General features: G+C 47.3%; 1 protein-coding gene across 1 annotated transcript in view; it reads left to right on the top strand.

The window, feature by feature from the left end:
• FSTL4 (follistatin like 4) overlaps positions 1-14,880 on the top strand; it is a 209,270-nt gene that overhangs the window by 177,287 nt on the left and 17,103 nt on the right. The window contains exons 8-10 of the mRNA XM_042955606.1: positions 4,640-4,801; positions 5,213-5,347; positions 10,179-10,297. Of these exons, the coding sequence (XP_042811540.1) occupies positions 4,640-4,801; positions 5,213-5,347; positions 10,179-10,297 (416 nt within the window). The remainder of the gene's footprint in view (positions 1-4,639; positions 4,802-5,212; positions 5,348-10,178; positions 10,298-14,880) is intronic.

Below are 14,880 nucleotides of genomic sequence, written 5' to 3'. Positions count from 1 at the left end.
CATTCCTCTATTGATGGACACTTATGTTGGTTCCCTATCTTGGCTATTGTAAATAATGCTGCAGTGAACATCAGTGTGCATGTATCTCGTCACATTGGTGTGTTTGTTCAGATAAATACCCAGAAGTGAAATTGCTGGATCGTATGGTAACTTGTAAGTTTTTGACGAACCTCCATTCTATTTTCCATAGTGGCTGCCTGAATTTATATTCCTACCAACAGTGTACAGGGGGTTGTCGTTTCTCCACATCCTCGCTAACACTTGTTGTTTATTGAGTTTTTGAGCTTAGCCATTCTGACAGGTATGAGATGTTAGCTCATTGCGGTTTTGATTTGCACTTCCCTGATGATGAGTGATGATGAGCATCTTTTCATATGCCTGTCGGCCATCTGGATGTCTTCTTCATAAAAATGTCTAATCAAGTCCTCTGCCCAATTTTTAATTGGGTTGTGGATTTTTTTTATATTAAGTTGTATAGGTGCTTTATATATTTTGAATACTAACTCCTTATCGGATGTGGGATTTGCAGATATCTTCTCCCATTCTGTAGCTTGCCTTTTCATTTATTGATGGTTTCCTTTGTTGTGCAAAAGTTTTTTAGTTGGATATAATCCCATTTGTTTATTTTAACTTTTGCCCTTGCCTGAAGAGACTGGTCCAAAAATGATTGCTAATATTGATGTCAGAGAGCTTGACCACCTATGTTTTCTACTAGGAGGTTTTGGGTTTCAGGTCTTACATTCAAGTGTGTAATACATTGTGGATTTATTTTTGTATATGGTGTAAGATAGTGGCCCAATTTGGTTCTTTGGTATGTAGTTGTCCAGTTTTCCCAACACTATTTATTGAAGATTCTGTCTTTTCCCCGTTGTATATTATTGCCTTCTTTGGCATAGCTGTAGTGACCATATGTACATGGGGTTTTTTTCCTGGGTTCTCTGTACTGTTCCTTTGATCTGTGTTTCTTTTTTTCTTTCTTTCTTCCTTCCATCCTTTCTCCCTTCCTTCCTTTCTTTGTTTCTTTCTTTGCCAGTAGCAGACTATTTTAATTACTGTAGCTTTATAGTATAGTTTGAAATCAGGGAGTGTGAAACCTTCAGTTTTCTTCTTCTTTCTCAACGTTGCTTTGTCTATTTGGGTCTTTAGTGATCCCATACGATTTTAGGACTCTCGGGTCTTATTATTCATGATTTTGTGAATAATGCCTTTGTCATTTTGATGGGGATTGCACTGAATCTGTAGATTAGGTAGTATGGACATTTTAACAGTGATAAATTCTTCCAATCCATGAGCATGGAATGTCTTTGCATTTGTTGATGTCATCTTCAGTTTCTTTCATCAAAGTCTTACAGTTTTCAGACTACAAGTCTTTTACTTGAGGGGCACTGGGTGGCTCAGTCAGTTAAGTGTTTGACTTCAGCTCAGGTCACGATCTCACAGTCCATGAGTTCGAGCCCCGTGTTGGGCTCTGTGCTGACAGCTTGGAGCCTGGAGCCTGCTTCAGATTCTGTGTCTCCCTGTCTCTCTGCCCCTCCCCTGCTCATGCTCTGTCTCAAAAATAAATAGAAACATTTTAAAAATGTTAAAAAAAAAAAAACCAAGTCTTTTACTTGATTGAGTTTATTCTTAGATATTGTATTCTTTTTGATACAATAGTAAATGGGATTGTTATTTTTTTAAGTTTATTTCTTTTGAGAAACAGAGAAAGTGTGAGCAGGGGGAGATGCAGAGAGAGAGAGGGAGAGAAAGAATCTCAAGCAGGCTCTGTACTGTCAGCGCAGAGCCCAACACGGGGCTTGATCTCACAACCATGAGATCATGGCCTGAGCCAAAATCAAGAGTCGGGCACTCAACTGACTGAGCCACCCAGGCACTCTGGGATTGTTTTCTAAATTTCTCTTTATGATAGCTTGTTATTAGTGTATAGAAATGCAACCAATTTCTTTTTGTTAATTTTGTATCCAGGGTTACTGAATTCATTTATTAGTTCTGGCAGGTTTTTTTGTAGAGTCTTTAGGGTTTTCCATATTTAGTGTCATGGCATCTGCAAATAGTGACAGTTTTCTTCTTCCTTTCCAATTTGGCTGCATTTTATTTTTCTTGCCTAACTGCCATGGCTAGAACTTCCAGTACCATGTTGCATAAAAGTGGCAAGAGTGGACATACTTGTCTTGTTCCTGATCTTACAGGAAAAGGTCTCAGCTTGTCACCATTGAGTCTGATGCTAGCTGTGGGCTTGTCATATACACCCTGTATTACATTGTGGTGCATTCTTTGTATACCCACTTTGTTGAGAGTTTTTATCATTAAGGCTTCCTTTTAAGTGATCCATTTCATTGAGATTTTCATATTTATTACCTATAATTGATTACAGTATTTTCATATTTTTTATTTTTATTTTTTAATGTTTATTTTAGAGAGAGAGAGCGAGCACAACTGGGCGAGGGGGCAGAGAGAGAGAGAGAGAGAGAGAGAGAGAGAGAGAGAGAGAGAGACACAGAATCTGAAGCAGGTTCCAGGCTCTGAACTGTCAAGCCCAACACAGAGCTTGAACTCACAGTGAGATCATGACCTGAGCTGAAGTAAGATGCTTAACTGACTGAGCCACCCAGGCGCCCCTATATTTTCATATTTTTTAATTCTCTGTGTTCTTTATTTTTTTCACTGATCTAACTTGCCAGAAATTTTGCTTACTGATTTTTATAGACATCCAAGTCTTAGATTTATTTATCAGTTCTATTCTTTTTTGACTAATTGATTCAGTCATTTCTGCTTCTTTCTCTATTGATTCTTCTCTCACCTTCTTTAAATTTACTTTATGTCTGCTAGGCAGGCTTGTATAAATAAATGGTGATCTAGCAAGAGCCCAAGTTTATTAACTCCCAGGTCACGGCTACACACATTGTAGTACTCTGGGTGTTCTCTCACCTTCTCCAACTCCCCACCAGTCTAGTGCTCCTAAGCCCCCCAGTTCTATCTCTATGCTCTTGAATTACACCCTCCTGACCAAAACTCTATGATATATCCAACTTGAACACTGTTCCTCCCTCTACCAAATTCACAGCATAAGGAAATTGTCTAGATAAGTTACTGTTTCTTTCCTCATTGAACAAGAGAGAGAGAAGGGAGATGCACTTTCATGCTGTAAGCAGCCCTCCAGATAGCCTTTGCTAGAGCCCCATTTACCTCCTCCAGCCCAGTAGCCTGATCTGCACATCCTGGAGCTCTCCCCCAGAACCTCCAACAAAGAGAAACTGGGAAATGACTCAGATTGTATTCTTGTTAAGTCTCTATGTGGTTGTCACAGGGTGCCTCTGAGCTCTTGTTACAAAAACAGCTCTGGGATATTCTGAAGCTGGATTCATGCCCTTTGCTGGTTGTCCATTTGGCTTTCTCCTCAGCCCCCCAGCTTTGCCCCACAGGTGAACCAGAGAAAAGACGTGAAACTCAGACTGAGTTAATGAGATTATTAATAGCCTCCCAAAGAGTTTTGAGAGGGAATTGCACAGTCCATGTCTCATGGGGCAATGGAGACTTTCCTTTGTCCTCAGCCCAGCCAAGCACAGGTCACTGGACACCTTGCTCACATTCTGGGATCACCAGCAGCCTCCTTCTCCATAAGCATCAACTTGTTCTACCTCTGGTCCCAAGAAAAATCTCTCTCCTAAAGTACTGAGATGCTTTCTTTTCTCAGACAATACTTCTGGGAAAATGTAGTGGCCTGCTTCAGGAAGAATCCATCTTCCACCTTTCCACAAGGTGTGTATTGAATTTAATATCCAGGTGCCTTTACATAAACTCTCACAGACCCGTTTTGGAAGTATGTAAAGTATATGGATAAGTAAGAGCCCTCGAGTCCACTGAAAATGATAATTATTTCATTTCCTGGGCCCAAAGCTACGGGTAGGAGGGAGGATCCTCCAAACAGTCTTCATTTCCTCCAGGTGCCTCTCCCACAGACGGCTCAAGTCAGAAAGGCCAGCAAGCTGTGGAGGGCGCTGACACCTTGCCCACCCACGTTTTTCTGATGAGTGGGACAGTCACATCCTTGGCCCCGAACTTGACTCCCAGGGCCCATGGCTGAGCTATGCAGGCCACACTTGCCTTCCATCCACAGTGCAGGGGGTAAGAAGTGGAGAAATAAGAGTGATCCAGTGGAATGATCAATGGACTTCCCCAGAGTGGTAATGTAATTAGCAGCCCTGCCAGTCAGTGACCAGAAGTGCTTTGCGAAGCTCTTCCTGCAAAAAAATTAAGCCCCTGTCCAATGGCTTTCCCATAACAGAAATAATATATCTGAATTTTATTCATTTAGAAATAAATTTGCAGCGGCTGTTGCTCTTTACATGTAGCAGCTGAATAGCATTAAATAGTTGGATGTCTTTCTGATCATATTTAGAATAATGATGAAAGCCATGAATTACAGGGTACAAAGGCTGACATGTTTATTGCTTACAATCCATTTTATAGCCCTTTCTTCTAGGGCTTGCGTTGCTGAACAGGGTGATTGTAAGCAGGTTACAAAGACAACTCCAGACTTGCCTGTCGGTTCACCCCTCTGGAGCAGGTCTCGGGGCCAGAGCACAGGCCTGAGGCCAGGCAGGGGGCTCTCTCTGACCAGCACCAACTTGATCCACAGTCCCGCCAGTCATCCGTGTGTACCCGGAGACCCAGGCGCAGGAGCCCGGGGTGGCAGCCAGTCTGAAGTGCCATGCAGAGGGCATTCCTATGCCCAGAATCACTTGGCTGAAAAACGGCATGGACGTCTCAACCCAGATGTCGAAACAACTCTCCCTTTTAGGTAAGAACTGCCCTCAGTGTCGCCATGCTATTCCCGTCAAGTTCCAGCTGACACTTTCTCCAGGAATGGAAATGAGACTCATGATTTGTTTCTAAGTCAGATAAGCCAGACGTGTTGAGAGTGAACAAATGTCTCCCCAAATTTTCCAGCTATCTGGGCCAACGCAGGTCTTGCGGGCTTTCTGAGCACAATGATGACAAACTGCCAGTCAGGTCTCATGCCACCTTCAATTTATTCAGCTCTTCCAGCCCTTCCTGGGTGTGTATCACAGATGTTGGCTGCCCTCAGCCCTGCCGAGGGGTTGTGTTTCTAACCTCAACACTGAATAGAGGGGAGACGGGAGGGGGGCACCGCGGAGAGTGGGGGGGGACCCAGCTGAGCAGGCCATATTGAGCACTGTCCTTCCTCCAGCCAACGGGAGCGAACTCCACATCGGCAGTGTTCGGTATGAAGACACGGGGGCGTATACCTGCATTGCCAAAAATGAAGTGGGTGTGGATGAGGATATCTCCTCACTTTTCATCGAAGACTCTGCAAGAAAGACCCGTGAGTCCACTCTCGTCTTTAAGCTCCTCACTGAGCTGGTTGGGGGGTGTCTGGTGCAGGGGTACCAACTGACCAGAGCCAAAGCCACCAACATGAGCCCCTGAAGACAGGGGGAAGCCCCATATGTTTCTGTGCTTAAAGCTGGGAGCAGAGGTGCCCAAAGGTGAGCAGACCTTCCCTGGAAACCTAAACAAAACCCAGAGAGGGAAACTCCCTGGACAGCAGACAGAGCCCAGGACCCCAAAGAAGCTCGCATATCCTAGTCCCAGTTCTGCCTCCCGCTTGCTGTATGACTGGAACCTCTGCCCCTCCCCCAATAGAATTCTTCATACTATCCACCCACCGGCCAGTGGTGCAGACTCCATACATGATAGACTACATAGATACCAATTCATGAATTGTATCACGTGCTGCCATCCCGCCATGGCCCAGGAACTGGCCTGGGCACACATGTACAAATAACCTTTATACTCCAGGGATAGAGCCTACCCAGCATGCCCCCCATGCCCCCCTTGTAGCCACTGCCACCAAGTGGCTCTGCAGGTTGATTTCATAGACATGGGTGATAGACTTAGTCTCTTCCCTTGTTCAGAGACTCCAAGCTGAGTCTTCATCATCCAACGAGATAATCACAAGTGTTTCAGATGGTCTTCCTGTGAGAATCCTAGTTGAAAATCAGCATGGCTTCTGGAAGTAATCCAGGAGCTCTGGCTGAGATGTTGTTCACTCCTGTCAACCACAGAAGTGGAGGATCCCGTTCGTTTCTGTGATCCTGGGACCTGATTTCAAAGACTGAGTAGAAATCGCAAGAGTCCCAAGACCTGGAAACGTGTGTCCAGGTTCAGAGTCCTGTCAACGTGCTGTTGCTGGGGCAGTGAGCGGTGCAGACTCTCTATGTGGCAGAGTAGGTAGCAGTATGTCCGTGAATGGAACCCTTACAGTCAAGACTCTGACATTTCTTTCTTCTTTTTTCCTTCCCTCAATCACGTTCCTGCTTCCCTATTCTCTGATGCTGTAGTTGCAAACATTCTGTGGCGAGAGGAAGGTACCAAGCTTACTTGTTGTGTGTTGTGCTTGTGATCACCTGTGCTCAGCCTTCCATCATGGGCCATCTTTCCACGAGCTACCATCTGCTTTTCCAGACACCAAGCCGTCCTCACAAGTCGAGTCCACAGGCCAGATTAGCTGGGAGGGGCGGAGGTCAATGTCGAACTCAAATGGCACACACTGAGAAGCAGATTCAAAACCTGCTAGTCTCTTTAATGGACCCCGGTCCATTAGAACTTAAAAGTGGAGAGTTGCCGTCTAAAGCTGTTTGAAACTCCTCACTGAAGCAGACTACTTGGCAGGGGCTCCTGGTCAGAATGGGCCTTCAACTTTTTTCCAGGAGCTAGTACCAGTGTTGGGGGTTAGTGCACACTTTGAGGCAATGGCAAAGAAAAAACCCACCACGATTTCTGTCAATGTATGTTTACATGCATAGTTTTGACATGAACAGACTTTTTTTTTTCAATATATGAAGTTTATTGTCAAATTGGTTTCCATACAACACCCAATGAACAGACTTTTTAATTTTATATTGATGAAACCATCTTCAGGTAATAGATCGGACCATAAAAATATTGTCGTTTTTATACATCGAAAATGGTCTAACACTGACAGTTCACGTGCTTCAAAAAATAGCAGGCCCGTGTCAGAGCTGGGCTATAGAGCCTGAGTCACAGCTTGGGGTGTATGTGCATTTGTGGACCTCAGCCCAATGCAGCCCGTCCACCAGAGCAGAGTTCAGGTCACCTTGAGGTAACTTATTCTCCACTATCAGCAGACAGAGCATGGGGGAGGAGTATGAGAAGCCACAGAACGTACCGTATGATTTCAGGGCTAAACACTAAATCTCCCTCCTGCAAAACCAGCATATTTACCGTCTCATTTTTCCCTCATGAACATCACATGGTGTTAGGTAGACTCTAGCGTGTGCATGCATACCCATGCTCAGAACGGTTTCCCAAACATCAGGCACCGCAGCTCACAGTATGTCTTGAGAGCAAATCAGAAGCAGGGCCTGAAAAATGAGGACTTGCTGCCAATAGGTTTTAGGATTCCTTGGAAGAACAAGTCATAGCGAAGGCCACTCACCATGGACAGTTCTCCCTTGCTGCTGCCTGAACCTAGCTTGTAGGCCGCGATATGCACAGAGAGCTTTCACCATGTGTCTTTAAGAGGTGGTATTTTTCTAAGGTGGCTTCATACAAAGGGGCTCAAGTTTCAAAAGTGGAGACCGGCAAAGCATGCAGGAGGCCCTAAGATGTGTGCAAGGCAGCCATTAGTGGCCCCCACTCAAGGCCAACTTAAGACCCACAGCTGCCTTCGGGCTTCGGGCTGGCAGGTGCCGCCCTCCTAGTAGACAATGCAGTGCTGAATCCGTTCCATCCCACCTGCACAACCAGGCTGGACAGTTCAGAGCTGGAGACGGACATACAGAAACAAAACCAAACAGGTCACAGGCTGCGGGGAACTGTCCAGTCTCACCACAAGATGTGGGATGATGAGGGCACACAAAAGCAAAGAAAGCCCCTGTAGTAGAAGCTAAACTCACACAGACCCTTTCACGGGGCTGGGTCATGAGGCCTGGTCTTCTGGGAAGTCAGGTGTTTGTTGAGCCCCACACTCCATTGCCTACTGGGAGGAAGGCACTGTGCTTGGCCTCACACGTGGCTACACCTGCAAACCCCACATGGAGTCCACTGAACTTTCAGTGTGATGCTGCGTCAGAGAGCTGCCGATTTTCCAAGAGGCCCCAGGAGGCAGTTTCCGGGGTTTGTGCTTTTGCAGGGACTTTGACCCCTAGGTGTGACCAAGAGAATTTTTCCAGGTGAGAATGTCCAGAAGAGAAGGCCCTGCTGAGGCAAGATAAATGGGAACAGAGCAAATATGTGCCAAAAGCTGGGGTGCCCTGAGAGCAGAGACGGGGTGCTCATGGGGGCCACTTGGTCTGGCTCTCAGGGACAGGCTGCCCAGCTCCCCAGGACTCCCCGCTGGGACCTGTGCAGGGTGCTCCCAGGCACTACTAGCTTCTGAGAGGCTGGGGTAATGCTGTTCCCAGTAGCAGGAGCCCTCCTGCCCAGAACCCCTCTCAGCACAGTTAAGACTGTGCCATGGAGTCAGGGACCTCTGTCCACACTGGGAACCACAGGCTCTGATGCTTCCTGGTCACCAACAGCTCAAGGCCCAGAAAACTGCCTACAGAGCCACTGGAAGCAAGTGGAATGGTGGCTCCTATTTGCCTGTTATATTGTTTTCTGTCTTGTTTAAAAATTTTTTTTAATGTTTATATTGTTGAGAGAGAGCGAGTGAGCAGGGGAGATGCAGAGAGAGAAATTTCAGGCGGGCTACACACTGTCAGTGCAGAACCTGACATGGGGCTCGAACCCACAAACCATGAAACCACGACCTGAGCCAAAACCGGGAGTCAGACACTCAAGTGACTGAGCCACCCAGGCGCCCCTGTTTTACTGTTATTTAACACTAAAAAATTTGCCCAGATATTCAATTAAGTCAGTACATTGGTTTTCTCAGCATGCTAGGAAAAAGCCTGTTTTTCATAGATTTAATTTTCTTAGCGTTTGTGAAAATCTGTTTAATATTCTACCTTCATGAGAAATGAAGTAAGGGAGAAAGAGATAGGGAGGGGGATTCAAACCTCACCTATCTTTGTGCCCTGTTTACCTTTCATGGAGAGGCACGGTGAGGGGACAGAACCCAGATCAGGGGCTCAGGATCCAACCCCAGCTCTGGCATAAATGCAAGTAACCTCAACCAAGCCCCTTGCCATCCTTGGACCTCAGGTATTTTGTCTTTAATAAGGGGACTGAACTAGCTCCTCCCAAGGCCCCTTCTCTGCTGGTCTGAGGGGGTTTCTCCCCAAGTGACCACAGCCCTGGGGGGTGATGGGAGCACGCAGGTGGGTGCAACCAGGCAGGCTCTGTTGCCCGACACGGGGCTGCCACAAAAAAACCAGTAAGGCAGGAGTGCCTGGGTGGCTCAGTCAGTTAAACATCTGACTTCAGCTCAATTCATGATCTCACAGCTCGTGGGTTCGAGCCCCGCATCATGCTCTGTACTGACAGCTCAGAGCCTGAAGCCTACTTTGGATTCTGTGTCTCCCTCTCTCTCTGTCCCTCTCCCATTCACCCTGTCTCTCTCTCTCTCAAAAATAAACATTAAAAAAAAAAAGGGCGGGGGTGGGGGCAGAGAGGTGGGAGCAAGCTGTCTTGAAGGAGGGGTTTTCTGGCACAGGCAGGGCAGGACTAAGTTGGCACAAGGGGGTACCAGCCACAGCACTCTCAGGACCCTACATTCCGGGAGTGGTGCTCTATGTAAATGTGTTTAAAAATAAGGAGCCTTTTGTTTTTCTGGCGTGATCTGATCCATCCTGATTTGACTAGTGGATAACAAGCAAACAAGGAACACTCTGACTTTCAGAAGGAAAGGGCAAATGCATGTCCAAGCCAAAGCTGTCATTTATTTGAAAATTTGTGCTGGTAGCCAACCCTCGGTGCCCTAGGACAGAGGTGTGTGTCCGGAAGGACAGCCTGGGGCCTGCAGAGCCCTTGATAGGCTGTAGTGATTTTAAGCCCTCTGGCACTTTCTCTCCTTGCTCCCCACACACCACTTGCTTATCTTACATCATCTTGCCCAGGACGTGCACTTCATGCCTTTACCACAGGCACCCAAACCGCAGGTTTCATGTGTGCATAATGTGACATGTGACCCTGTCGAGGGGCTAGTTGCTGCGGGGTAGCATAACCATGGCTGTGTTTGCTCCTCCCAGGCCTCAGTGTGGGAAACATGTTCTATGTCTTCTCTGACGATGGCATTATCATCCTGCACCCTGCGGACTGTGAGATCCAGAGGCACCTCAAACCCACTGAGAAGATCTTCATGACCTACGTAAGTTTCTGTGCCGAGGGCACTTCCAGGTCATACACAAACACATGCTGAACACTAGTCTTTGACCAGTGTGCCCCTTGATTTCTGAAATTCCATTTGCTAGATGTGGTGTGGCTCCACACGCGTTCCAGGGCTCAGGAAGGAACACGTGGCAGAGGGTTTAAGGTCTCACTCCTTCGTCAGGCAGCACCTTCTGTGCACAGAGTCTGAGGTGATGCCCAGGGCTTACAAATGGGTTTCTGGTCCCAAGTTCACAGGGAAAGGATGGACACAGTGGTGTGAACAGCCAGCCAAACAGGTGCTGCTGGAAAGATGTACAAGGTGCACTGGAACCTTGAGGAGCGAGGCCTCTCCTGACCTGGGGAGGGCAAAGTTAGAGAAGCCTGCTGAGCAGGTGATACCTGGGCTCAGGTTTGAAGAACAAGCAGGAACTGGTGATTTCTAAAGGAAATGTCATGCATGGGGCACATAGAGGCATAAAACGTCAGGTCACATCTGGGGAATCGCAAATCCTCTGTATGCCTGGAGGGAAGCATGAATGTGAGAAAGGCCCAAGATCAGGATGACAGTAGCCAAGGGTCAAAGCTGAAGAGTTTTAATGGGATCCTCAAAGGTCTGGGGACCTCTGGAGGACCTGATATGAAGCATGGCCCTGATCAGGTTGCTTTAGAGCAGGTGCAGAGTCCCAGTGAGGGTAGTGATCGGAAGGACTGGACTAGATGCACAGAAGCAGGTGAGGAGGCTGTTGTGATTATCCAGGTGAGAGACAATGGTGACGTAGTTGAGCCAGTGCCAGTGGCAATGGGAAGAATTGAGTTGATTTCAATGCTATCACAGGTCAGATCAACAAAGACCGTGAGGGAAACCTGGGGTCTTGCTGGGAGGAGTAGAGTACTCTTCATTCAGGAGGAGAGGCAGGTTGGGGGGATACAGTTCATTCTCTAACACTCTATGAGACATGTACCCCATTCCCAGTCTGCTGCTGGGTACCCCACAAGCAGGACACATAGTCTCCCCGCCAAGCAGATGACGGTGGCCTGTGATGCACTGAACTTGAGATGCCCACAGGACACAAGCATAGAAACATCCAGAAGGATAGGTATGGAGAGTGGAATGGCATCGGTGAGTTGGAGAGCCCTCTGCTCTCTAGCAGGCGAAAGAAGTAGCTTTAAGAAAGCCGGGAAAACCTGGGTCACAGAACCTAAGGAAGGCTAAGTTTACAAAAGGAAGGGGTCTTCAATGAGTCAATAGAGGAGGTTAGCTTGGAGGTTCTCAGTGGCCCCCAAGGAACCAGGGGAGAGAGTGAAACATGTGAATGCCCCAAGTGTCAGAGGTGCTACAAAGTATGAGGCCAAATGCAAAGTGGCAATACAACATGGACAGAGGCTCAAGAGATCATTGCCGGCAGCAGGTCTAGGAAAGCCCTTCTAGCTCTCAAGACCCTGTCCACAGGCGTCCCCTAGATGGTCCTTCCCCACCTCACCCCACCCCACCCCACCTGACCCCATGGATCTGCCTCTCCCACTGGTATCCCACTTGGCCTTGGGTTGGTGGTTTCTTGTGTAAGGTATGACCTCTTTCGCCAAACCCTAGCTACTTGAGGTTAAAACAATGCCATTAATGCAAAAGAGTCTTCTAAAGCCCCCCCCCCATGCCCTCCCCTTGAAGACCTACAGTGAATGAACTGGTGACCATGATGGGGTTGGAGCTCCTGGAGTAAGTGGGCGGGGCCCAGGCAAGTTCCTGCAGCCAGCTTGTTGCATTGCTGTGCTGGCTGTTGGCATGTCTCAGGCTGTTGCATTTCTCACATTTGTAGCTTTGGAACAGCTGTTTTCCAGGCTATTTCACTTAAATTAATCATTTTTTAAAAGTGTTACCCCTGATGAATTTTCCTTGTATGTAATGGTCGTGAAACCATCTAGAAAGAGTGGTCCTAGTTAACTTCTGGCAGTTAAGTTTAAATAATTGCGACCTGCCACATTGGCACTAATTTCTCATAGATTTGCAATAATATAACCTGTAGCTTGAGGGAAATTGCTCAGATCCCAACCATGACTCAAATTTCCAAAAAAACTAGGACAAGACATGGTAAGAGAGGTCCTCAGGTGTATCAGGCAGCACAAGACCACAGTAAGCCGTGGAACAGTCCCAAATAATAGTGTGCTCTTCTAAAAAATGCCCAACACCTCCCAAGAGCGTTGCAGTAAAGCAAATCTCTTATACAAATGCCAAGTGAACAGGAGGTTGGTGCTTCCTCTTTGGGGCCCCTCTGTTGGATTAGGTGTCCCTGTTGCCCAATGGGCAGCAGCATGTGGAATAGGTAAGGACAGAGACTTCCGAACCAGGTACACTTGGGCTCAGATCCCACCTGTGTCACTGGAGGCCTCAGTGGCTTTAGGAAAGTTACCTAACCTCCCCAGCTTCTGTTTTCTCATATGTAAACTGGGATCATTGTGAGGATGAAATGTGACCATGATGACAGGCAGTGGCAAGGGTAGAAGGCAAAAAGAGCTCTGCTCCAAAGCTATTGCAGTCGCTTAGGAAAGAACTGGAAAGGAGATAAGCTCAGGGATTTAGGAGGTCGTCCCCGTAGTTCTTAGTGACTCATTTGTGGCAGATCGCACAGGAGAAGGGAGCATGCTTGGTCTTGGCTGGCCAGCTGGTGCTAAAGACCTCGCAGAGGAGCAGGTAGGGAGTAGAGGAACTGCTCAGGGGTGGATGGCCAAGTATGAGGGGGACCATGGGAGAACCAAGCCAGAACTGGAGAAGGTGGCTCTGAGCTAAAGACACAGACCTGGAGCCATGGGCATATGGGTACTGGCTAAAGCCAGGGCGGCAAACAAGACAGACCACCAAAGGTATGTATGAGTGGTGTGAATTGGGCACCTGAACAAAACCCTGAGGGTCATAGTTAAGGGACAGGCAGATCAAGAGGGACCATGAGGAAGACTGAGACAGAATAGAACCAGAGTCGTGATGAAAAACAGGAGAATGTATATCATGAAAGATAAAACAAGGTCCCCCTTTTCACTCATGTATTCATTCAACAAGTGTATTTGAGGCACCCATTCTGTGACAGGCACTTGACTAGGTGCTAAGGACACACCAGTGAACCAAACAAATCGCCTGCTATCAAGGAGCAATCTAGTGAAAGAAGAGAGACGAAACAGATGTAGACAAATCAATGCATGAAGGTAGCAAATGATAAACGCAGCAAAGAACCTGGTGGTACCAGGTTAGAGGGTCAGAGAGGACTTCTCCATAAGGTGGCCCATAGACAAAGACCTGAAGGATATGAGGGGATAAAGTGTGCATATATCTGGGGAAAGGCATTCCCAGCAAAGGTAACAGCCAATGAACGCCCAAGGCCCAGAGCAGGAGGGTGACACAAGGGAAGAAAAGCGTGCCATGTGCGCACACACAGTGGGTAAGGGCGGGAAAGGCTGAAGTTCAGAGAGTAGCAGGAGCCAGAGTGGGCAGGGCCCCATAGGCTTCAGGAAAGACTTGGATCTTATTCTGAGCAAGAAGAAATATTAATAGAGTAGAGGGTGTTAAGAGGAAGAGTGAGATGGGCGGACTTACAGTGATCCCCCCGGTTTCTGTGTTGACAACATTTGGGGGAGGAACCAAGAGTGGAATCGAGAAACACAACCTGGATGCGACAGCAGTTACTCAGGCAACAGATAATGTGGCTTGAGGCAAGGTGATGGAGATGGAATCCATGAGACAAAGTCAAATTCTGAATGTGTGTGTATGACCTGGATGAGGGCTGGAGGTATACGGAGAAAAAGAGGAGTCAGAGGTGGCCTCAAGGGTTTTGGTCTCTGGAAGAAAAACAGTGGGGCTGCCATTTTGTTAATGGGATGAGCAGGATTGGGAGGTAAAACTGGGAGTTGATTTTGGACTCATGAGTTTGAGGTATGCATCAAACAGCCAAATAGAGCTAGGTGGGTGCCTGCATAATTCTGGAGTTCAAAGAAGAGGGTTGAACTAAATACAGAAATTTGGGAGTTGTAAGCATGTAGATGGTATTTGATGCTATAGGTTTGGATGAGATTAGCAAAGGGAGTGGATTTTAGAGAGGGAAAGTCATGCAGTGGCCCCTGTACGTTCTGACATTCAGGATGGGCAAACTGAGCAGGATCAAGCAACAGAGAAGGATCCCCCACTGGGGTGGGATGGAGGAGAAGGAAGCACAGAATAGCACACTGTCAGATGATGTCCCAACTTCAAATAAAAAGATGGCACAGACTTAATTTAATAACCAAGAAGTCAGTACAGAGCTCTGTGGGAGCCCTGCTGGCTTTGTGCTAAGGAAGAAGAAAGAGTAGGTCACTCTTTTGGAAGTCTGGCCACTGAAAGAAGTTTTCTCTGTGATGGGGGTGCAGAGAGGGAGAGGTTCACATGCAAGAGAGAAGAAGACAGGCCTGGAGGCTGCGGATGAAAAACCCAACAAATGGAGTTACAGCCTCACATGTGGGAGGGGATGAAAGTTGAAGGTTAAGTGAAGCTGGTGACATGGGAGGACTCATGTGCCATGTCTGTGGATTCTAAGAGAGGGACAGAGGAGGGTTAAGGGAGAG

The sequence above is a fragment of the Panthera leo genome, chromosome A1 (genome assembly GCF_018350215.1).
Source record: "Panthera leo isolate Ple1 chromosome A1, P.leo_Ple1_pat1.1, whole genome shotgun sequence".
NCBI classification, from domain to species: domain Eukaryota; kingdom Metazoa; phylum Chordata; class Mammalia; order Carnivora; family Felidae; genus Panthera; species Panthera leo.
The sequence above is the reverse complement of the archived record's forward strand: the minus strand, read 5'-3'. Positions and strand labels throughout refer to the sequence as shown.